Here is a 24,585-nt window from a genome sequence, read left to right on the forward strand (position 1 = left end):
CACACTATATTGTGAGAAGGAAAACCTGCAGAGCTTCATTCTGTTTGTTCTGCAGGAAATCTTTTCCTAACAATCTCCCACATGTCTATTCCCTAACAGCACTGTATCAAGTCAAACACTAAACTTAGGTGCACTAAAAACACACTAAAAATCTCAAGGTTAAGGTTTATATAAAATAAAATAAAAACACATTACTTAGGAGTTACATATCTTAGTCATTACATACAGTGTAATTATACTGCCTTAGGTAATAGGGCAACATAATGCCTACATAAACCCTTCTTGACAACTGGCATAAACTTACATAAATGTTTGTAGAGGCTAATTCCAATAGTCATCAGCTGTCTTAATATACACTATATGGCCAAAAGCTTGTGGACACCTGACTATAAAACATGTATGTGCTTGTTGAACATCCAATTTCAGATTTAGTCCACCTTGGCTGTCCCCCTTCCACTCTTCTGGGAAGGTTTTCCTCTAGAGTTTGGAGCATGGCTGTGGGGATTTGTGGTCATTCAGCTGCAAAAGCATTACTGAGGTCAGGCACTGATGTTGGTTGAGTAGGTCTGGGGTGTAGTCAGCGTTCCAGTTAATTCCAAAGGTGTTCAGTAGACTTTAGGTCAGAGTTCTGTGTAGGACACTCGAGTTCTTCCACTCCAACCTTGGCAAACTGTGTTTTCATGGAGCTTGCTTTGTGAACAGAGGCATTGTCATGCTGGAACAGCTTTGGGCCTCTTAGTTCCAGTGAAGTGAAATTGTAATGCTATAACGTACAAAAACATTCTAGACGAATTGTGTGCTTCCAACTTTGTGGCAACAGTTTGGAGAAGATCCACATATGGGTGTGAATGTCAGATGTTCACAAACTTTTGACCATATAGATCACCTTCAATCAGAAAAATTTTAATTGAACTTGACACTTATTTATTAACCAAAATGAATTCTGAGGTAAATTATCATATAACAGCCATAATATTCAGGATTAGGCTAACACACAACATGAAGGATACAAGTGATACAGTGATACAAGACCAGACCGATAGTTTCACCACATCACACTGAAATTGTAAGTGGCCAGTATACTGGCTGTACTTCTTCGCATGATTTGTATCGTAATGCTGTCAAATATTACATTCTTTGAGGACCGCCACTTTCTGTAAGCAAATTAAACATTTTTTTTTCCCCCTAAAGAAATATTCAGTTATCCGTTTTTCTGTGCATATACGGCATTCAGAATCCACCTTCAGTTTCTTTGAAAGAGACATTTTGCGCATACCCAGGTTTTCACGTTACGTTAGAACTACCCAAAGATTACAAGTAACCATTAGCAACAGTAAGCATGTATAGCCTAAGGATGCTGACAAGAGGATTTCTAGTGGCTATATAAGTAACTGCATCCGTGTGTGATTAATTCTTTACATTTCCATTACATTATTGCATTTCATTTCCATTACTTGACTTATGGAATGCATGGAATCATCAGGTGGGCCATGGGCCATATGTTTTGCACCCCTGATATAGTGTATATATTTCATCTTTTTAATCTTTTTAAGACTAATCTGCTAGTCTACTAAAACTACTTCTAAAAACAGTCAAATAAAGGCCACTTAAGAGTTAGAGATAATAAACAGCACATGGAATTAGTCATTGCAGTTTAATAAGGTTGCCTTAGGTATTTATAAAACCTACATGTGAACTTAGAACAGGAGTTATAAGGAGTCATGATGACTGCATTTGTCAAGAATTTTGATAGCGAGTAATGATACAGAAGATTTCTTGATTGATGAATATGTCAAAAATAAAAACTCATGAGAAAATAGTTGCATTTTGCTTTGTGAAAGGAATAAAACACTCTGAGACATGCTGTTGGGGAAAATCATCAATAACGAACTTTACTGTTCTGAGATTTACCACCTAGACGTTGATTATTTTAAGTAATATAAATCTGGCTGTTACTATACTTATGGTTTAGTAATAAGTATTTATATTTATTCATATAAACCTGCGATTTGAATTGCAGCTGAAACTACAATCAGAGCTGCTGTAGATAGAAAATTATTCAATACGTTCTGAACAATCAGAATCGACAATTCACGAGCACTCTGTTACAGCTATATCTTCTAGCAAGGAAAGGTCAGTAATGTTAACATGTGAGTTGATGAGAGGGAAAATATTGATGCTTAACTTACCATAATTTAACGAGACAGCAGTTAGGATCTTTTGATCCAGCAATCCTTCTCTTGCTCTAGTGATCTGCATTGATAATTTACTATGCTATCCAACGATCATATGAAGAAACGCACCGGCTCTAAAGTCTCTCATGAACTTGTATTATTAATGGCCCAATTTCATATTAATAATGTGCATAAAAATACATAGTATATTTTATTCCTTTTTTTTTGATCTTCAAAATGTGTGAAGAATTGGATGTGTTCTTTCTACGACTAATCAATTTTCAACAGCACAAGTGATTTATTTCTGAGGAAAGACAATGTGCAGCAATTAGATGTGTGGAACAATTCGGAGCGAGCCGACCTGTTTCTCCATCTCGGCTTTCACGCAATTTTGCACCGTTAAAATCTGGCCTTCAAAACTCAAACAGATGTAACAGCAGTAATAAATGTATTTGTGTCTATTTGGTATGTCATTAACACATATGCGCGCACACACACAGCTTTGCTGCTGTGTTTCTTTCCTCGGTGCTGTCACTAATGCAACCGCAGCACAGGAAAAAGAAAAAGAAAAAGCATAGTGAATGTATTTCCCTGACCTACTGGAGCAGTTAATCCCTCTGTTCGGACAGACTCCTCTCCATTTGCAAGCAAGCTCACTGTCTGATGAAACGCACCTGATTCATAATTATATAAAGCGCCAACTGATCTCTGACCTCATCATACAGTGTGGCCTTATGAGGAATGGGAAAGGTCACAGGTCACTGAAATAGAGGCCAGGCTTGTCAGTCATCTCTCGTGGGTCCTCGGGTCTTCCCCTTGCAACCGTGATGCTTTCTGACTTTTTTCAGCTAATTATTCAGTTAGCATAACTAATGGGCCTTAATTTGCGCTCCTTGCCGATTTTTATGGTCATCGAAAGCTCTGCATCCTTGGAGGGCTGTTAAAATACATCCAGAACGGTCCTGATCTCAAAGACTGAAACTTTACAGACTTTATAATGAACAGCTTGAAAGAAACATAGAAATTAATGTGCTTATGTTACGTCTGAGAGAGATGATGCTGGTGCAATACAGTGAACTAATTTAGGGACAGACAAACCACACGTAACACTGTCATTAAAGTATCATAACCTTGTCGTGACCTACAGTATATATAGCTCTTGTCATAACCTTGTCGACAGTGTTACTATGTTTTCATAGATATTTATTAAACTGATCATCTACTGTATAAATAGACAGACAATAGTATAAATAGACAGACAAAAACATACATAACACTATTAATGCGACATTGTGTAAGTATTCGTCAAATCTTATAAATAGTCAAATAATGCTCAGTTAAGATTCATAGATAATAAACAAGCACATAGCCCTGTCATTGCAGAGTTATTACGTGGCGATAGGTATTTATAAATCCTACATAAGCATTCATAAGGATTTGGTAAGGTCCAACAGGCTTCATGAGGACTGCTTTTGTCAATTTTGATACCAAGCTGACATAACACTATGTGAAGCGACATAACGTTACGTCCCACTCACTTATAGCATCTTTTATGTATATTATAGCATCATGACAACGGACAATGTAGATAATAACTGATGGAGTGCTTGTTTGGGACAGAGAAATTATACATAAGACGGTTATTAATGTGACATTGTCCTAAGTATTCTTAAAATTTTTTAAGTAGTCAAATACATTCCACATAAGATTTATAGATGCTAAACAAGCGCATTGCCCTGTCATTGCAGTGTTACTACATAGCCATAAATACGTATAAAACCTACATAAGCATTCATAAGGACTTATTAAGGTTCAATAGGCATCATGAAGACTGCTTTTGTCAATTTTGATGTTGAGCCAGGTAGTGATGTGACATAATATCTATAATGTAGGCATTACACAGCCTTATAAACCTGGCTCTCAGTCGGAGTGCTGTTAAAACACTGTACCGTGTCCAGAATCATTCTGATCTTAAAGACAGAGGTTCAAAAGAAATATATAGAAAATAAAGACAGTGATACACTTATTTTGGAGCCGCACAGCTAAATAACTGCTTAATAACTGGAGCACGACACCAAGCCCAACATTTTATCATGTTATGGCTGGCTTTCTAGGAGAGGACCACCTGTGCTGACCTTCAGCCCTTTGAAATACATTAATGATGACAAATACCGGAAGCTTCCCCTCCGCACAAATAATAAACACAATGCCGCAGTGCCAGACTGAATGAAGCATTAATGAGAGACAGCCAGTCAACCCAACCTCGCTGTTCTGGCCTAGCCGTGAGGGCCAGCATCGCTAATGAGTCGGACATCATGCATTCTGCTCGCGTGCACTTCCTGCATCTGAACTAGCATAGCAATCTTTAGATAAAGCCTGTCCCGCTCTGAGTGTAATAAAGAAATTCTCCAGCACTGTAACATTCTAATCTGCATCCAGTCCATCTGTAGTGTATGTAAGGAAGAGAATGGTGCTGTTAATGATGGGGCGGTGTGATAAAGCAGAGTTACTATTTCCATGAAGATGTTTCCAATAACAGCATGTCCTGAGTGCATTATTCTGCTTATACCACATCAATATGACCATGCAATTTAACATGTGATACTTCTTATCCACTTATAGTTAAAATTCTCTAACCTACGCAAAACGTCTGCCTGTTGCTCCCCCTCCAGCCTCCCCTTTTTTCCCCTTTATCTTGACGTTAATAAGACAAAAATAGGCATCTTGACATGTTACCAAGACAACACAAAGCCCTTCATCCTGAAGCCTTTCCTTTGACTGTTAAAATGTATTCACATTGGTGACTTTCATTTCATTTCATTTTAAATGTTCATGTGCTATGATTTCTTCTGTTTTTGTGTCTCATACTAAATTGTTTCAGAAATTAAAACAAAATCTAAGCTATAACAAATGGAACTTGTGTTGTCTTAGACAAAATACAGTTTTTAAATGATAATGTTTTTTATTGATGGGCAAAAAGGTAATTCAATACCAACTAGACCTGTATGAAAATGTATTTGCCCCATAGTTACCAATATCCCAAATCAATAAAACTGTATTCATAATGGGGTTCAGCCGGTCTAGACGCAACCAGGCCTGATTACTGCTGTTCTGTTCAATCAAATCAAGTTGGTTAAAAGGTCTTACCCAGTAACACACTATATCAAAATTGAAAGAAAGGCTCTGGGACTCCAGAAAACCACAGAGAGGGCCATTATCTCCAAAAGGAAAAACATGGCACAATAGTGAACCTTACCAGAAGTGGCCAACCTTCCAAAATTTGTCTAGGAGCACAGCAACGACTCATCGAGGAAGACAGGGGCCCCGTTACATCTGGTGTATACCAAACAGGGCCAGGCCAACTTGAGCAGAATTCATGTTTCCCTGAATTATTTCTCTACCAGAAAATCCTAAAGGAGAATTCATATATACATTTTATATATATATATATATATATATATATATATATATATATATACACACACACACACACACACACATACATTTTATATATATTTATTTATATTTATATATATATATATATATATATATATATATATATATATATATATATAAATATATATAAAATGTATGTGTGTGTGTGTGTGTGTATATATATATATATATATATATATATATATATACACACACACACACACACACACACACACACACACACACACACTTTTAGATATTATATATATATAGTTCAATTATATATAGTCCAAAAGAATTTAGCATCATCGTGGCTCCCCAGCACTGAGAAATGGACATAACATTCACTCTAAATTAATAGAGGTCATCCAATATGAGCCTAACAGCAGTTGTTAAAATCATATAAAATAATTCAACTTTTCAAGAAAAGGACTAAGTCACATCAGTGCTATTTTATCCCCAATCAGTCAGCCTGGGGTTTAATGGGAGGGGTGTGGAGGTGTAAGCCAAAAAAACAAACAAAACAAAAAAACAAAACAAACATGAAGGACATAGAGTATGTTGAAGAATTCAGTTGTTAGTGAGCAAATTAGTCCTTGAAATATCTCTCACTGCACATCACGCATCTCCTTAAATTTGCTCACTAACAAGCTGAATTTTTCTATGAGCACTTTGTCGTCCATGTTTGTGGGGTTTTTATGGTTTACACCTCCACCCCAGGCTGCAACCAGATTGGTTGGTGGATAAAAAAGCAGTGATGTAACTTAGTCTAACTTAGTCTTAACTTAAATAAGTTACATCAGTGCCTTTTTTTTTTTTTTATCCCCCAACCAATCTGGTTGCAGCCTGAGGATTAATGGAAGGGGTGTGGAGGTGAGAAATCAGACTAACTGTTGTTTATCAAAGATCCAAATCGATATGACATTTAACTAACTGCTAATTAATTGCTGTTATGATTATAGTGTGTAGGTCACATGAGGCACTTTCTTTTATATGAATAACTACTTCAGGCATTGCTTCAGGCTTTTTGGGTATAAAAAATAAAAAAATGTAAAAAAAAAAAAAAAAACTTAAAATGTACATGAGAATGTACAAATTCATGTTAAGTACTTTACTATCGCATTCGTTAGACCATTCTTTCATTAACAAGCATTTCCTGAAACCATTCGTAACTAACATGGTACATAAACTTGGGTCACTATCTGTGTGGGTTTACACTCGCTTTTATTAATCATGTTAGTTGTACAAAACCAATTGAAGCAAATTGCATTTCAAACTGTGCTCATGTAAATCAACTTACATAGTACCAGGAAGTTAATTGCAAGAATTGTACATATGTTGAAGTCAAATACTTGTGGAACCGATGTACACAACTGAATCAAGTAAATTCAATGAAAGCATTTATATGTCGTTTGGTCGTTGTTTTCTACACTGAAAAAAAAAAAAACAGTTCATTGAATTTTCTTGATTCGAACGTGTATATGGAATCAGTTCTATGTGAATGAATTGGTTTGCATTAACACGGTTTGTTTTTGTACAGCCAACGAGATTTGATCATGTAAATTCAAAACCCTGGAATGAAATCCAACTCCACTCAGGATCCAACCCAAGTCCCTGAAGTTGTGTGACAGCAACGTTCAACGGACTGTGAATCAGTTGCTTGACTTGTGTGGGGGTTTTTTTTCTCCAGAGTCAACAGTCAAGAAAGAACTACTTGCAATTCATTCTCCCAAAAACAAGCCCATACTTATGAACTTATCATTAAGATGAGTTCTAAGCATATACAAATACATATATAAAGACCGCTTTCCAGAAAAGTCTCTTTTTTTTTTTTAACAGAGATTAGAGGTGTGGATTGGAATGGGTATCCCATGGGACGTGAGAAAAAAAAAAACTTTTTTTTTACTTTCATGCAGGTGAGAATGATCAGTCAGATACGAAGATTGGTGAACAAACAAGGACTATGATCATTAACATGAACAGACAATTCCTTCATTCATCTTTAGCAACTGCCTGGTCAGAAGGTTTCAAGGAAGCTACTAGTCACAGAGCTTTAAATTAAGCTATTAGCTTGTTTATATTTGGGAAATGCATGCGCATCTCTAATTAAGACCAGTTATGAACTGGAGTGATGTAGATACGGTTGAGGAAATGTCAGAGCTAGAATGAACACTCCATGCTGACACTGCTGGCTTTTCTGCCTCTGGGTTATACAGTATTTCACAAAAGTGAGTACACCCCTCACATTTTTGTAAATATTTGATTATATCTTTTCATGTGACAACACTGAAGAAATGACACTTTGCTACAATGTAAAGTAGTGAGTGTACAGCTTGTGTAACAGTGTAAATTTGCTGTCCCCTCAAAATAACTCAACACACAGCGATTAATGTCTAAACCGCTGGCAACATTGTGGTAGGGTTAATATTTAATGAAAGTTTTCGGCCACGTCCACTTCCGGTTTGAATCTGAATACAGAGCACTATAAAGATACAGATACTGCCATTATGTTCTTCCATCTGAATGTTAGCATAACTTGGAAGTATTGGAGGCAGGGCAAACATTTGTACATTCAGCATCTGGTTTTATGAGGATAATCCAACAATAATCATCATCACAGATTATAGCAGGCCAAATAACTAGAACTAGGCCAAAGAACTAGAAAATAACAGGTATCACGGGAAAAATTAAAACAAGGCTTGGAGTATGTAAGACTTTGCAATGTATTACAAACACAGTGGGGTATAAATGGGCAAACTAATAAGAACTAACACAAAACAGCTGGACACAATCAGGAAACAAGCTAATGGCGGTGCAGGGGGTAGAGACAGGACCAAAACAGAAACCAACACAAACATGGGCACATGCTGCATATCACCATTAATTGAAAAATTTGGAAGTTTGAATTATTCATGAATTCGGTTACTGGGAGCAATCAGTCAAGTTCATTAAGACCATTTCTTCTTAAACAATCTCAGAATGCCATATATACATACATACATACATACATACATATATATTTATACACTTTATATATATATATATATATATATATATATATATATATATATATATATATATATATATATATATATATATATATATATATATATGAATAGTGAGGCAACCACAAAACAATGTGTTTTTCTCATTCCTATATATACACAAGGACGGGAATGAGAAAAACCCCTTGTTTTGTGGTTGCCTCACTATTCATATTTTGTTAGCATCCTTTGATTCAGACAGAAATAAAGGTTGTAGACTGTACCACCATGGACGGCTCATTTATTAAGCATAATTGGCCTGATTTTCAACTTTGGAGCTCATTTTGTAGCTGTTTCATATGGTGGTGTCCCGCTTAAATAATATTTAGTGTAATAACTTATCCATGCCTTACAGCATCTTTTGGGTCTCACGTGTATAGTAAGGCATAGCTGGTAAATGTTCCGGCAACGGCTGTTATAGCCTTTCCATCGTCTGATGGAAGCAAACGACCTTTTAATACCTCCCGAACACATAATTGAATTCATTCATCAAGTGCACAGTTGCAGGCTGCCGCCAAAGGAAGCCTGCAGAGGGCTGAACCAGCAGCTTTGGTGGGCTTGATGCTCTGATGCATTTAGCAGAATCAAGAGCTTAAGCGCCTTTGGATTAGAGCCCAATAGCGTGCTAGCACCAGCCGCTAGCTGTGATGGACCCAGCCGCTGCAGCCATTTAAGACCGGAGGGAAATTTTGCACGTTATTATAATAATAAGCCTAGTTTTTGCTCTGAAAAGCTTTTCTGATTACACATTATCGTTATTGAACGGCATCAGCTTGCCGCTTTAATCTATACATGATTCATTTGACGTTGATCTGGTCTGTCAGAGTCGAGTGTCAAAAAAAACGCAAAATAATTAAACAAGCTACAGCTCTGGGCATGTCACAGGAATCAATGCAAAGCTGTAAGAATGCTAATTCAATTCATGCTAATGTTTACTGATCATAAAACATCCATGCTTTTCTCAGCAACTCTATTTTGCATATTCAGTGGAAAGATGACACTACAGTGTTATAATCGCAATTCCACTTACAGGAAAATGCGTTTTTTCCCCCTAGAATGATCTTGGGCTTTTATTTTAAATATTCTGTACGAGTGAAGTGTGTGTGTGTGTGTGTGTGTGTGTGTGTGTGTGTGTGTGTGTGTGTGTGTGTGTGTGTGTGTGTCTGTTTCATGCTTCAGATATAAGAGTCTGTATTTTGCAGCCCAAACATGAAAGTTTCTTTCTTTCCTTCTTTCTTTCTATTTCTTTCTTTCTTTCTTTCATGTATTTTTGAATAAAATATGAACCCAGAGTTAGAAATGCCAGAATCTCCTCACATGACATTTTGTTGCATCCCGCAGGATCCCAGACTTGATGCACACCTCTACTCTCAACCAGATGAGGAAGAGGAAGATGAACAATAGGAGGAAGATGAGGAAGAGGGAGATAGGAAAGAGGAAGGTGAGAAAGAGGGAGTGGAAGCTGAGCTTAGGAGGAACAGAAAGATGAATAAGAGGAAGAAGATAAGAAAGAGGAAGAGGATGAAGATGAGGAATAGAAATATGAGGAAGATAAGGAAAAGGAAGATAAGAAAGAGGATGAAGATGAGGAAGATGAGGAAAAGGAAGGAGGAGGAGTGTGTGTGACACTAAGACATGAGGCAGAGATGGAGGAGTCGAGGCAAGGTTTTAGCCTCCTGCTTCTTACTCACGACTCCCTGTGGCAGTGCTGAATGCTGGTCTCGGTCAACGTCTCGACTTTTCCCCCTTCTTCACACACACACACACACACACACACACACACACACACACAATCCTTCCAAATGCATTGTCACCCCAATTTATCTGCATAATTGCCTAGAAATAGAAATCATTCATTTCTTCCTCACAAGTTAACAATTACTCTGGCTCTTGTATTCTTTCTTTCCTCCTCTGACCCACATGCTACGTCAAGCACACGATGTACACACAGATCCAAATCTCTCACATGCTCTGCCACATCCCTCCTGCTGATTTCAATACATATAATTTCAAAGCTATTTCTTCCTCCAACTGAGCGTATATATACACGAGTGTGTATATGTGTGTGTGTGTGTGTGTGTGTGTGTGTGTGTGTGTGTGTGTGTGTGTGTGTGTGTGTGTGTGTGTGTGTGTGTGTGTACATGTACATGTCTCAGAAGCATGTGATCCAGGAAGGTTATGCGTCTTCTATCACTTCCTCTAGCATTTTCAACTGGTTAAAGTGCACACTGAGTCTACCAAATATAATCCCACACCCAGAGTTTAAAAGACAAAACGTTAATTAAGATACACATTATTATTATTATTATTATTATTATTATTATTATTATTATTATTATTATTATTATTATTATTATTATGAACTTTAAATAACATCCAAATGACATCTCAACTAATACATTCTAACACTACATCTTTAATCCATTACTTACCCAATCAATTTGTAACCCATGCAACTCCCAAAATCATGAAACCAAAGAAAGAAAGAAAGACGCATACAAACAAACAAGACAGAGAATATGAGAAGATGAATAGAAGGATGAAGTGGAAAAAAAACATGCGCTTAACATACAAGTGGAAGAAAAGTGAGAGAATGAAAGAAAGGTAACAAAAACAAACAGAGAATGAAATGAATGAGAGATCAAATGGAAGGAATGATGAACTAAAAAAACAAGCATTAAAGAAAGAAAGAAAGAGATGGAGCAAAAAACAAAGGTCAAACAAATAATTGAAAAAAGAGAAAAAGTGTGATGTGAAGAAACATGTACTTAAGATATAAATGGAAGAAAAGGGAAAGAAAGAAAGAAAGAAAGAAAGAAAGAAAGAGACAAACACAAACAACAGACAAAGAAGGATAAATGTAAGAAATGTAGGAAGAATAGACAAAGAACAAAAAGCTGGATGAAGTGAAAGAACAAACATACAAATTGAAGAAAAGTGAAAGAAAGAAAGAAAGAAAGAAAGAAAGAATGATGCACAACATCAAACATATGAATGGAAACAGAGAAGGAAACAAACAAAGGAATGGGGAATGGAAGGAAGAATGAAATGAAGGAACATCAAAGATCCAAACAGAAGACTAATAAAGAATTCGACTGTAAACTGAGAGAAAACTGATGTAATATTATGAAGCTTTAAACTGCTAATGACGTGAACATGTGTGTGTGTGTGTGTGTGTGTGTGTGTGTGTGTGTGTTGGGGGGGGGGGGGGGGGTTTGGAGGAAATCAGCAATGTTAACCAACAAGTGAATTTAAAATCTACTGTTGTGTTTTCAGAGCTGGAGCTGTCATCTCAGTCATCACGTGACATCACATGTGAATTATTGGCGTGCATGTTGATGTTAGCGCTTTGAGGCAGATTCATTAGTCAGCCCCAGGTGGAAGAGGCAATGAGATGGCCAATATCAGCGAACATCTCCACCGGGGAGGAAAGAGAAACTTGGCAACAGCAGGCCACGCATGAAATTACATCAACATCCTCCTTCTGCTTGTAATTCCATTCTGTTAAATTTGAAGGGAAAGCGTAGGTGTGATGTAATTAATGGATAATTGACATTAGAGTGCCAGGTTGCATATTCCAGACAACGTTGCCGTGTCACTGGAGTCATATGCACAAGTAAGCAGGTCATGCTGAATTAGATGCTAGGCCTTGATAAAGAAAAGTTATTCTGCTGTGCAGGTAAAAAAAAAAAAAAAGGAGGTCATGGACCAACACAGAGAAACTACAAAGTAAAGTAAAAACCATGGAAACAAATGAGTAAACACAGAAGACTTAAAACGAGCAAAGGGTTTTTGTTCTCTGAGAGAACAGAAGAAACAGTGGGAGAGATAAAAACACACCTTTTCCCTGGAGGGTTCTTGAAAATTGTTCAATGAATGAATGGATGGATGGATAGATGGAACAAAATGAAGAAAGAAAGACTGAGATAATAGAAGGAAGGATGAAGCAAAAGAACCAACGAGATAGAGGGGAGTGAGAGAGGGGAGAGTGATAGTGAGAAAGTGATAAAGTGAGAGAGAGGAGTATGAGAGAGAGTGTAGGATTTTTCTCAGGATTCTTGTTGAGAAATGTTGAGTTCAGTCACTAGCTAGCCATGTTTCTCCCAGCAGCAGTAATCTGCCAAAATCCACTTAGTGTCAGCCAAGATTGTTATTTGCTCATCACCATAAAAGCATTTTCAACACCCGAAGCTGATGAAGCAGAACGGACGACTGTTACTGCTGTTCCTGTGGACACAACAATTTAGCAAAACACTAGCAATCTTCACAAATAAAACTATATATCTGTGTCCTGGCAGGAATACAAAGCAGATCAAGATGGTGGAAGAAGATAAAATCAAGATATTATTTATCTAGCAAATCATGCCACTTTGTTATGCCATGGTTTTCTTCTTGTATAACAGTGCACCATGATTGGTCAGAAGACTCTGAGTGGTTTCTGACAGATTCTAATTGGCTGGAAGGTGATTCATTGATTCATTTTCTATAACAGCAGCTCTGACTGTACTTCATTTTAAAGGCCACTGCACAACAAAATGGAGGCATTTTGTATGGGGAAAAAAACACTCTGAGGTACACGGTTATAGGAAATAATCTATGATGGGATGGTGTAAGAAAGAAAGAAAGAAAGAAACAAACAAACAAACAAACAAACAAACAAAAATGCTAGAAAGAAAGGCAGGAACGAAAGGCAGACAAAAAAGGAGAACCAAACAACAAACATCTTATATACAAATGGAACAAAAGCAAAGAAAAAAGAAAGAAAGAAAGAAAAAAGAAAGAAACAAATAAAACAAAAAGGCTATTTAAAAAAGGCAGGAAGAAAAGACAGGTAAAAAAAAGAAGGACGACCAAACAACAAACATCCACTGTACAAATGGAACAAAAGCAAAGAAAAAGAAAGAAAGAAAGAAAGAAAGAAAGAAAGAAAGAAAGAAAGAAAGAAAGAAAGAAAGAAAGAAACGAGCAAAAATGCTATAAAAAAGGCAGGAAGAAAAGACAGGTAAAAAAAAAAAAAAAACAGAAGGATGACCAAACAACAAACATCTACTGTATAAATAGAATAAAGAAACAAACAAACAAACAAACAAGCAAGCAAAAAGGCTAGAAAGAAAGGTGGAAAGCAAAGATAGACAAAAAAGAAAGAAAGGATGAAGCAATAAGCAAGCATCTAATATACAAATAAAAGAAATAGCAAAGAAAATGAATGAAAGAAAAATACAGAAAGAAAGAGAATGAAAGGAAGAACGATGCAGAAGAACAAATATCTAACACAGAAATTAAAAAAAAGAAAATGAAAAGAAGAAAGTATACTTTTTATCAGTTTATAGTTAAATTCAGACTCGTGGAACATGTGTGTTTCATTCTGCCGCCATAAATGTTAAATAAACGTCTCCTAACAATAAAAGAAAACGCCACCACATTAATGATAATAGGTTTTACTTTCTTAAACAAAGTGTTTAAAATCAGTTTCTTATTTCGCTGAGATCATTTGAAGTGTTTGCTCTATAAATTCCTGTGTGTGAGCTGTTACTTTAGAAACAAATACGGATTAGAACCAGAGCATTAATATTAACCTATCGTTCATGTTACAGCCGGAACTACTTTCCGAGCTGTGCTGTTATATAAAGCACACCTTCTGACCAATCAGATTCAAGCATTCAACCAACTGTGATTTGGTATAAATGTGTACAATGGATGGTTAAAAACGGAATAAATAAATAAATCTCTGAAAGATGTGTAGGTCTGTGACACGACCTATATTACCTTGAGATGACATTTTACCTTGATTCCTACCTTCAGACTAATATCGCATGAACAAGTTTCACAAGGTTAAATGTCTGAGTCATATACAGATATTCAAATTCTAGTCAATTTCCTTCTATTCAGCAGACATAATGAAGTACCTTGGAGGACGTAACAGCTTCTAGATAACAACAAAAGTTCAGTCACTTTGTCTTATTTCTTATTACGAGGTATTTCTAAATGACCCAAATGACTCAACGCTCTCATACATGATTTAAACCACTAGTTCCGTATTACTGCCTCTTCTGAAAGCTTTCCTGAAGGCTTCCTGAAGGAAGGGAGCTTATAGATGCGTCCTGCAGGCACACACAGCTACACTGAGCACATTCACGATCTCGACAGCGGGAATACGTGATGGAGAGGAGGAGCTGTTGAGGCGGGGGGTTGAGAGAGCTGTCAACAAGACTTGTTGCTGCGACTTGGTGAAAAAATATGGGAGTTAGAGGAAGAGGAATGTCGCATAAGTAGTTTAGAGTCTTGCAAAGTTCGAGTCACGATCAGGAAGAGAATCAGTCACGTCCAGGAAGAGAATGCATCACGTCCAAGAAGAGAATCCAGTTTGCCAGGTGTAGATTTTGTTAAAGGTAACGTTTTACTTTGTGTATAAAATTTGCATATTAATCTTATTAATTCAATTGTGATCCTGGCATCCAAGAATGATTTTATAAAGACTTTTTCAATTCCCGCCTTTCTACCCATAAGTAGCACTAGCGGGATTTAGCCCTCACTTCATCTCTGCATAATGAGAGTGATGCAGCGGCACTTTAGTCCTTTAACCTGACCACTTTTAGTAGGTACTAACCACTGTATACCGGAAACACCCCACAAAACCTGCTGTTCTGGAGATGCTTGTCTAGCTATCACAATTTGGTCCTTGTCAAAGTCGCTCAGATCCGTATGCTTGCCCATTTTTCCTGCTTCCAACACATCACCTTGTGTTGAAAGGTGTCAGCTTTCATATCGGCTCGTCTAATTTTTTTTATGGAAAGTTGACATACATGTAAAGTGGCGTATATTCTGTTGCATTATGTCACTTTCACACTAATTCACTGAACACATTCTGTGTCCGAGTGGCACAATGGTGATGTGACATCACTTATCAAATTGTACGTGGTAGTGTCTCCTGACCTCAACATATGTGGTAACATCAACGTGAAATTCTGCCGTATAAAAATCACAGCAACATTGGGCGCTTATAACAGTGATCATTACACTGTAATAACAGAGTTATGTAGCGTTGCTCGTTTCTGCTTATGAGAGTTTAACGAAAACTTATGATAATATCATGATATTGCATTGTTGGAGTCATGTATATTTTCTTTCACCTTAATTACATTCCTTGTTTCTGCCTATAAGAGTGTTATGAATATGCATGACAATATCGCGACAGTGTTATGTATATTTTCTCTTGTGCTTAAGTAAAGTATGTTTCTTATTTCTGCTTATAAATCTTTATGAATCCTTATGACTATCGTGACTTCACAATGACATTATGTATGCTGTCTCTGATCCTGAACTACAACGTCTGTTGACATAGGTAAGATGTAATAATGCAACCTTATGTCAACTTGACATCAAATCAGACAAACCCAATGAAATTGAAATAAATATCAGCTGTCAGGAAGGGCCTTACCTTTAATGAAGTTACAATTCTTCATCTCTAGGGTTAAAACATATATTTATGGGACAATAAGCAAATTTATGGGACAATTAAAGCAAATTTATGGGACAATAACGCTGGTAAATAAATAAATAAATACCAGCTCTTTGGGTTATCGCTAAAATGGACAGAGACGGGGGGGGGGGGGGGGGGGGTAAAAATGGGAGCGTCATAACCTTGTAAATGTGGAGATCAGATAGCTGGAACATTCCAGCAGGAATGCAAGTTTTATCTCTGCACAGGGAAATGCTCTCAGACTTGGTATTTGATATTTTGACATTCTAACCACGGCGGCTGTCCACACAGCACAAAAAAAAAGGTCACACAGAAGAATGTCATAGAAATTGTCTTTCTTCTGGCGAACTCACGATGACTCGGTGGGGGGAAAAAGAAAAACGCTCAGCGGTGGCATCAGACGTTTCATTTAGAGCCTGTCAGTCAGCCGGCTTTTCAAAACATCTTAGCAATTGAAAGTGCTTTACGTCTCTGAATGACAAGTCATCTAAGTGGAGCGAGGACTAGAAAAGGAGCAGAGCACTCACTCTGTGCTATCTTGGCCAGATGAAGACGGTTGACCCAGGAGATCTTGCTGAGAGGACTCGGCGTGTTGAACACCACCATGAAGCTGACTGGACGGCCAGACCTGGAACACACACACGCCGAAAAAAAATTATTCAAAAAACACAAATGGCTTTATTCATTTGTATTGAGACTACTATATGTAATTATGATACCATCCCAGGCATATTTAAATAAACAAGCTGATAAATAAAAATGTGAGACAGTGATTTTAGTTGAATATCACATCTTTAAGCAGAGAAATAACATGGGAAAAGCTCCAGCAAGTGATTTGATATTAACTGATAATGCATACTGCACTTATTCTCCAGTCTTGAGAACATTTTATTTAACACCTTCCTACATATGACCTTCAAATAACGTTCATTACAATAAATATAAATATTTTATGAAGAAATATGAAAGAATGTGTGTACATTTTATGTCAAAATACATCACATGGCATGACATAGCTTCTTTTTTTCCCAAAATACATTGGCTCAAAAAAGAAAGAAAAAACACCATGTGTCATTATTTTAAGTCTTATAGAATATTTTGGGGATCCACTTTGCATATTCGGCTTCTGTAATGTCATATTTGATATTATATATATATATATACACACACACACACACACACACACACACAATGATACACAACTTTGTTAACTTTAATAAAGTAGGTAATGTTAAGCATTCAATGATACTAGCATTAAGTAATTGTTAATAAGGAAGAAATAATACACACTGGGGTGTGTTGTTATAGGAAAATAAATCAACAAATCTTCCTAGAACAGCACATTATAACCACAATATCTTCATATTTGTCTGTAATTGTGCAGCTCTTCTTATTTTCCCTTCTTTATCGTCACTGTTTCAACTCATGTTTGCATTCACAGCTTAAATTACTGTTGAGGTTTATCTGTTTTGCTTGTTTGTTTGTTTTTTTGTTGTTTACATTTTGTTATGTTCTTTCCTTTTCCGATTTTTGGCCTATTATTATTATTTTTATTTTTATTATTATTATTATTATTATTATTATTATTATTATTATTATTTTGTTTCATTCCAGTGTGTTTTGTTCATGCAACAAATACACCAACTCCAGAACAAAGAATGTGTTTCATTTGAGTGATAAATTTCCTTTGTCATAAAGCTCCTTCAAGTAAATTATTACTGTGATTTAATTCCCTAATCTTAAATAGACCAGGGCCACCTGTGTGCTTTATTAAATTCTCAATATATCCCAGCACTTTACATAACACCACCTATACAATGTCACTGTAAGCATGTTGTTGTTGTTTTTTTAATTGAACTCTATTTAATATATGTATAAATAAAAGCCCCCGATGCAGTTTCCAGCCTTGGTAAAGAAAATTCTGACATTATTGAGAAGGCTTATTACTGCTCTTGGAGTCCCGGCTCATTCAGCAAGCCGATGATACACCAAGTTCATAGAATCCTAATGAGCAGGAACTATTTCACTCGATTTCATCCAAATGGAGTAATAAGAAAATGCCAGTCGATGACTCTACCCTGACTGTAACCTTAACCATTCATAACTTTCTCTAAGGCTCTTATTAATGAAGCTGTCTGAAAAAGTCATGGAATTCTTACCTTAACCATCAGTAACGTTTTACACAAATGCTGAATTTGCACTTGTGAGATCGTATTCGCTCCATGGATGATTATTTATGAAAGAGAAGTAGAGAAGCGATTTTTTTTTTTAAAGAAGGAAGATGTAGTTAAGAGTGTTAAATCAAGGCACGAGTGACAGATTAAACTCTTCCAAATGGATTAAATCCATGTGGAAATGAGGAAATGGAGTCTAATGATCATGAGTGACGATACTCAGTCGCACCGGTGTCAAACTCAAGGCCCGTCCACAAACACAGCCAACTGCCTCGTCTCATTTGGCTCACACAAACTCATAGTAGCTATTATTCAACATTTTTCAGCTTTCCGTATGCACCGCTGGGATTATATCCCACGCTGCTGAAACGCTACTTAAAATCAATTCCAAATATGCTTCATTTGATCAGACCAACATCTACAAAAAAAATTTTTTTTTTTTTTTTAATTCCCAAAATGCACTGCCAAGTGTTGCCTTCAAATATGTTCAAAAAAAGAAAAGTCGATGGAGCACGAGAGAACACGAGAGAAATGAGAGACTAAGGACATGTATGCTCTTAGCAGAGATAATCCTGTGTATTCTTCTTAAATCCCTTTCTTAACATTATTTATTTTCTTAAAACCGCTGTGCGCTGGCGAATCCATTGTTTCCCTTATGGAGAAAGCACTGATGCTTTGATGCCTTGCTAAATCCACTGATGATGGATTTGATGCCTTGGCGCTGTGCTCAAAGTTCACTCAAATTTAACTTTGACCCAGTTTACGCAAAGCTCAACCAATAAAACGTAGCAAACGCGTGACAAGCTATTTACAATGTCGAAGCAATTATTTGCAGAGTATCATGCAGAGATGTTTCTTGTCCTCTATGTAGCCCGCCATCTTCTCCAAAGAACAAGCAGAACCTTTTTTTGTTGTTAAGATTCACATAAATCTAGATTTTGAAAAATTCAGAATGGGCTAGCCTAATGACATGTAGTGATGACATAGCACCACTTCAATCTTGTGGTTTAAAATGCTTACCGTTCGCATGATGGTGAGCGAAGCACAAAAAGACTGATCACTGATTAGGTGCCCTTACATTCACTCAAGTCTTTATTAGGCACCACTGGTGTTTAGCACTTGTTAACACTTAGTAACCATCAGCCGTACTAAGGAGGTTTAGTAGACAGTGAGACGTGAGACGATTCACGCTCAGTCATCATTAGAATGTAATTGAGTGCAGCGTGCAGTCTGCCTGAGCTCCTGTCATATCAGCACCTCAGCCTGCTTTATATTAACTCCCAGACTTCAGAAAAGCAGAGTCAGAAATAGAGTGAGAAGCCTAAAGACACGGTCACAAAATAAAAATAAAAAATAAAATCACCTGAAGACTGTGACTGCACTCATAAAAGCCAAGAACTCAGTCAGGAGCCATAGCTATTTCCTTCCTACTCGTGTGTTTTCTCCGATCTCAACAGAAAGATTTTCAGCAGAAAGGTGAAAGTAAAGTGCAAAAGGCAGGGAATCGTGTTCCATATGAAATGCAGGCTTGGCACAGCTATAGCTTCCTCCCGCTGACTGACCGAGAGGCTAGGTGTGTGTGAACCTCAGAGTGGATGAGGGCCCCAAGGCAACAGGGCAGAACGGAGAGCAGGGCACTGGCTGATGTCTGGCAGGTGGGTGAGCGGTGTGTGTGAGAGTAATGCAGAAGTACAGGACAGATGTTGCAACGAATGCCACACAGCATTCATCACACACACACACACACACATACACACAACACACTTGTGCTGCCTCTACAGTACTAATGAAAGGCTACAAAGGATCATGAGAGCTCACTTTAATCTAACACTACTGGCTAAGGGTTGTAATTTCTTAAAGGAGTTTGCGTGAAACATTTTCTACATGAAACCTTTAAAGGTGCCTTGAGAGGGGCCTTAAGTGTGCTCGACACTAGTTTTCGAAGAGCGTGCTTGCAGAGCAATACATGGTTGTATTGCTGATAATGTACCACTCAAAGTGGAAGATTGTGGATTACAGAAGTTTAGAAGGTCAAAACTAATAATAAAGTAAATAACAGCTTCGCTTCAGTTTCTGTTCAGTCTCTGGAACTGTCCTGAAACAATGAACACCAAAGGATTTTCTCCCAGATGGTGTTTTGATGATGGTGGTGGTGATGGTGGAAAGCCCTGTCGAACACATCACTCCATAGGTGTTCAACTGAGTTGAGATGTGGTTAGTGTGAAAGCCCTAGCATATGATTTCATTTATATCCTCATCAAACCATTCAATGACTCTTGGGCCATGTGGACGGGTGGGGTCATCCTAGAAGAGCCCACGCCCATCAGGATAGAATGGTTCATTATGTTTTCATTATGGAGCATCATGAACACTGGAGATCTTTTTTTTCTTTAGATGAACAGTGTTTATGTCAATAGTGCAGTTCCAGAGACTTGAAGAAGGTGCACTGGAGCTGTCTGTGTTCCTTGTGTTTTCCCAGACACCTTACTAAGACCCTTGGCTGTTTTTCCTTTAATATTCTGAAACAGAGCTCAGTAACATATGAGCATATGAAATCAAGAGCAGTCATTTATTAAGGCAGTAGTTCTTAACCACCATGTGAAGCAGACAAACACAATTTGATCAAATTCATTGTTCAATAAATAATTTAATGCATTATTAATACTAGTCCAAATAAGTAATTCTTCCACCTGTATTCTGTTAGCAGTAAGCTTTGGTTTGCTAAGCAACATAATGGGCAAAGAAATTACAGGGACAGAAAACGGTTTAAGTGCATTGGTTTTATTCATTTAAATCCTTGTGCATTAATACAGTATTTGGTTATTGTGATGCACTCACAATTGTGTGTATATCATGAATTTTAGAATGGCTTTGAACATGGTTCAGCAAATCAGATTTTAAAAACAAAACTATCTGGGGGTTTTTCCTCATATTCGAATAAAAAAGTGAAAACACTAAATAAAGCACTAATAAACAGGTTTCCAAATACACTACGTAAAACTTCAATTCACTTTTATTAGGTGTGAATTAAAAAAATAGAGTTAAAAATGCATTAAACCCAGTCTTAATGATGCACGGCCAAAATCACCCAAGTGAGCCTAAGTTTAGGATTCGAGCCATGTCACTAAAAGGCCACAAACCTGGAGCAATAGGTGGGCTGTTGGGATGCCGGTATACCACCTGCCAGCTGCTGACCCGAGTCCCCACAGTGGGCACCGGACTCAGTTCTAATAAAATAAGCTGTAATCACTGAGCAATAACTCCTTTTTAAAAGATATCAGCTTTGGCTAATTTTGTTTACATACTGTTCATACCAGTAAGACACTCATGCAAATTGAAAAACTCTTCAAGGTGAAAAATTGGCTTGCCTTCACATATAGCAACATTGGCCAACTTTGAATGTTTTATAGTACATTCATTTTGGACTGTACTGAGTCCAAAAGTTAGGTCCAAATTCACACGGGGAAATTTGCACATATTCAGAGATGCTTGCACATATTCGCACATGATTAAGTCGCCATTTAGATTGGCCACAATTTACCTAGTGCCAATTTAATGGTACAGTTGGGTTCACAAGTCTGGGTCCACTTCCATGAACTCTACCGTTAATCAATTATATAACATGAATACAATAGTTTATTTAAATAATGTGTATTATTATTATTCACAAATTATAATATATTTACTACTTTAAACTGAGGCAAATATTCAATTCAACTTTATTTGTATAGTGCTTTTAACAATGGACATTGTCTCAAAACAGCTTTACAGAAGCATATAAACACAGGATACAGATTTTAAATGTGTGAATTTATCCCTATCGAGCAAGTCGGTGGTGATGGTGGTTAGGAAAAACTCCCTAAGATGATATGAGGAAGAAACCTTGAGAGGAACCAGACTCAGAAGGGAACCCATCCACATCTGGGTAACGACGGATATTGTGAAAGTAAATGGAAGTTCATTATGGTTTAATATGAAGTCTGTTTGTTGAACTAGTCCACTGTTCACTAAAGGAGACTTGAGTGTAAAACTGCATGTGGTAATTGCAGTCTTAAGGCCATCGCAGCAACCGTAATCCCAGCAACCACAGCGAGAATGTCCATGTGGAAATGAGGTCCAAAACCATTTCCATGGTACTTACATTTACATTTATTCATTTAGCAGATGTGTTTATCCAAAGCGATTTACAAATGAGAAACGGTACCATCCTCAGCAATCTCCAGGCTGCACTGCTTGGAGTCATCCACAGTGGCAGAATATAGCATCCAGTTGATAATATATATCATATATTTTTATTTATTTTGATTTTCAGGTATTGTTGTTTATATGAGATGTTTCCCCTTACCCACACATATGTGTTTGTGTGTGTGAGACCCAACATGAATATCTGGATAGCACAACCAATTTGGGCAAACACAGTCCAATGTCGTGATATATTAATAGCAACTGTACATAGACCTGTTATGTATCAGTACTATATTCCACAAACAATAAAGATGTTTTACTTGCAAGTGAACAGTGATGAAATTTTGTTTAAAATGTATGTCATTTTCATAACTCAGTGCGGACGTCTCATTTTGCACCTGCTGTTTACACCATGTCAGTTCTTGTAAAATAACATAAGCAAATCTTTCTCTGTCATCCCTCTCCTTTGTTCTTCTTTCTCTCTTCCCGCCCTCCCCACCCCCCAATGTCTGTCCTTCCATCTCCTACGCGAATCCCTCGCTAATCCGTCTTCATTTCCTCTCCTCCACAGCCATCCTTCCGAATGACAACTCCTCCTGTCTCTGCACAACGAGGATAAGCACATCCAGGTGCAGGGCCGCGTGACAAACACACAGCCTCCGCCACAACACATTTACATCCGCCCTTTCCTAATGTGACATAATAACGGCACATCAAAAGCCCCTTTGAAAGAAATTTCAAAGAAATTGCTATAGTGCTCCGAGAGTAAAATGAGTTCTATGGCAAGTGTTACCTAAATGCTAACACCAAATTCACAAATCTGTGCTTACTTTACCAAGGTCAAAAGCTGCCAACAATTATTCCCTGTGTACTAAACGTAATGAATTTTAAAAATGATCACTTAATGATCCATCCAGCCATCCGATTAGGCCAGTAATTTGCTGGTGAATATAAAGCTTTGAGCACAGCCTGAGCTGATGTAATAGTAGGTGATCCAGAGAGCAAGTTCACATGGCATCCAAATCCTTCATCATTTAAATAGTGCCTTGGGCATGTGGTAAAATGGTTGACACTAGCTAGAATCTTTTAAAATTGCTCAGCATTACAGATGAAAGATATTCAATAGCACTTCTTGAATTAAGTGCTGGAGAGGAAGTATGAAACTGGGCTCCATTATATTGCCAGTAATGAACACTGTGCGTTGGATGTCAGAGAGGAGTAGTCAAGTTAGTGACTCGGCACTTGACTTGCTGCTTAACTCAGAATTTGTCTGAAGAGTTGAAACTGTAGTCCAGGAGACCTTGACACTTGATCCAGACTTTCACCTCAGATACTTGACAAAAACATGCAGCTGACAGACATGATTCAGATTTGAGGTTTGACTCAGATTTGCAAATCAAACTTGAGACTTGACTCACACTTTCAGCTTAGAGACATGAGATTTGAGTCAGACTTGCAGCTTAGAGACCTGAGATTTGAGTCTGACTTGCAGCTTAGAGACCTGAGACTTGACTCTGACTTGCAGCTTAGAGACCTGAGACTTGACTCTGACTTGCAGCTTAGAGACCTGAGACTTGACTCTGACTTGCAGCTTAGAGACCTGAGACTTGACTCTGACTTGCAGCTTAGAGACCTGAGACTTGACTCTGACTTGCAGTTCCAAGACTTGAGAGTTGTTTCAAACTTGCAGGTTTGAGACCAGCACCCTGACTTAGAATTCTATGTCAAAAACCTGAGACTTGATTTGAACTTGCAGCTTAAAGACCTTATATTGATATTTAACTTAGACTTGCTGAGACATGGCTGAGATGTGCAGTTCCGACTTGTATTATAGGGACATGAGACTAGAATAGTGGTTGCATGGTCCAGTCCAAGGGCCCCACATTGAGTAAGGCTAATCTGTAACCAAGATTAGATTATCTGCTGCTCACCCTGATCCTTTCTGGGACAATCAGAGCCGACATTTAGCATTAAAAATTGAGCAGTGTCTGAAAGACACAGACTTAATATTCTTCCTGGTGATTATAATTTAGGCCAGTACAGGCAAGTTGGCGTATCAATATTTGAATTTTTATACTACTAGCTGGGTAGCT

General features: G+C 37.4%; 1 protein-coding gene across 3 annotated transcripts in view; it reads right to left on the bottom strand.

The window, feature by feature from the left end:
* Positions 1-24,585, bottom strand: part of arhgef10la (Rho guanine nucleotide exchange factor (GEF) 10-like a) — a 147,626-nt gene that overhangs the window by 56,333 nt on the left and 66,708 nt on the right. For all 3 annotated transcript variants that reach the window (XM_053674184.1, XM_053674185.1, XM_053674183.1), the window contains one exon: positions 16,661-16,761. In XM_053674184.1, the coding sequence (XP_053530159.1) occupies positions 16,661-16,761 (101 nt within the window). The remainder of the gene's footprint in view (positions 1-16,660; positions 16,762-24,585) is intronic.

Source organism: Ictalurus punctatus, chromosome 21 (assembly GCF_001660625.3).
Source record: "Ictalurus punctatus breed USDA103 chromosome 21, Coco_2.0, whole genome shotgun sequence".
Taxonomy (NCBI): Eukaryota; Metazoa; Chordata; class Actinopteri; order Siluriformes; family Ictaluridae; genus Ictalurus; species Ictalurus punctatus.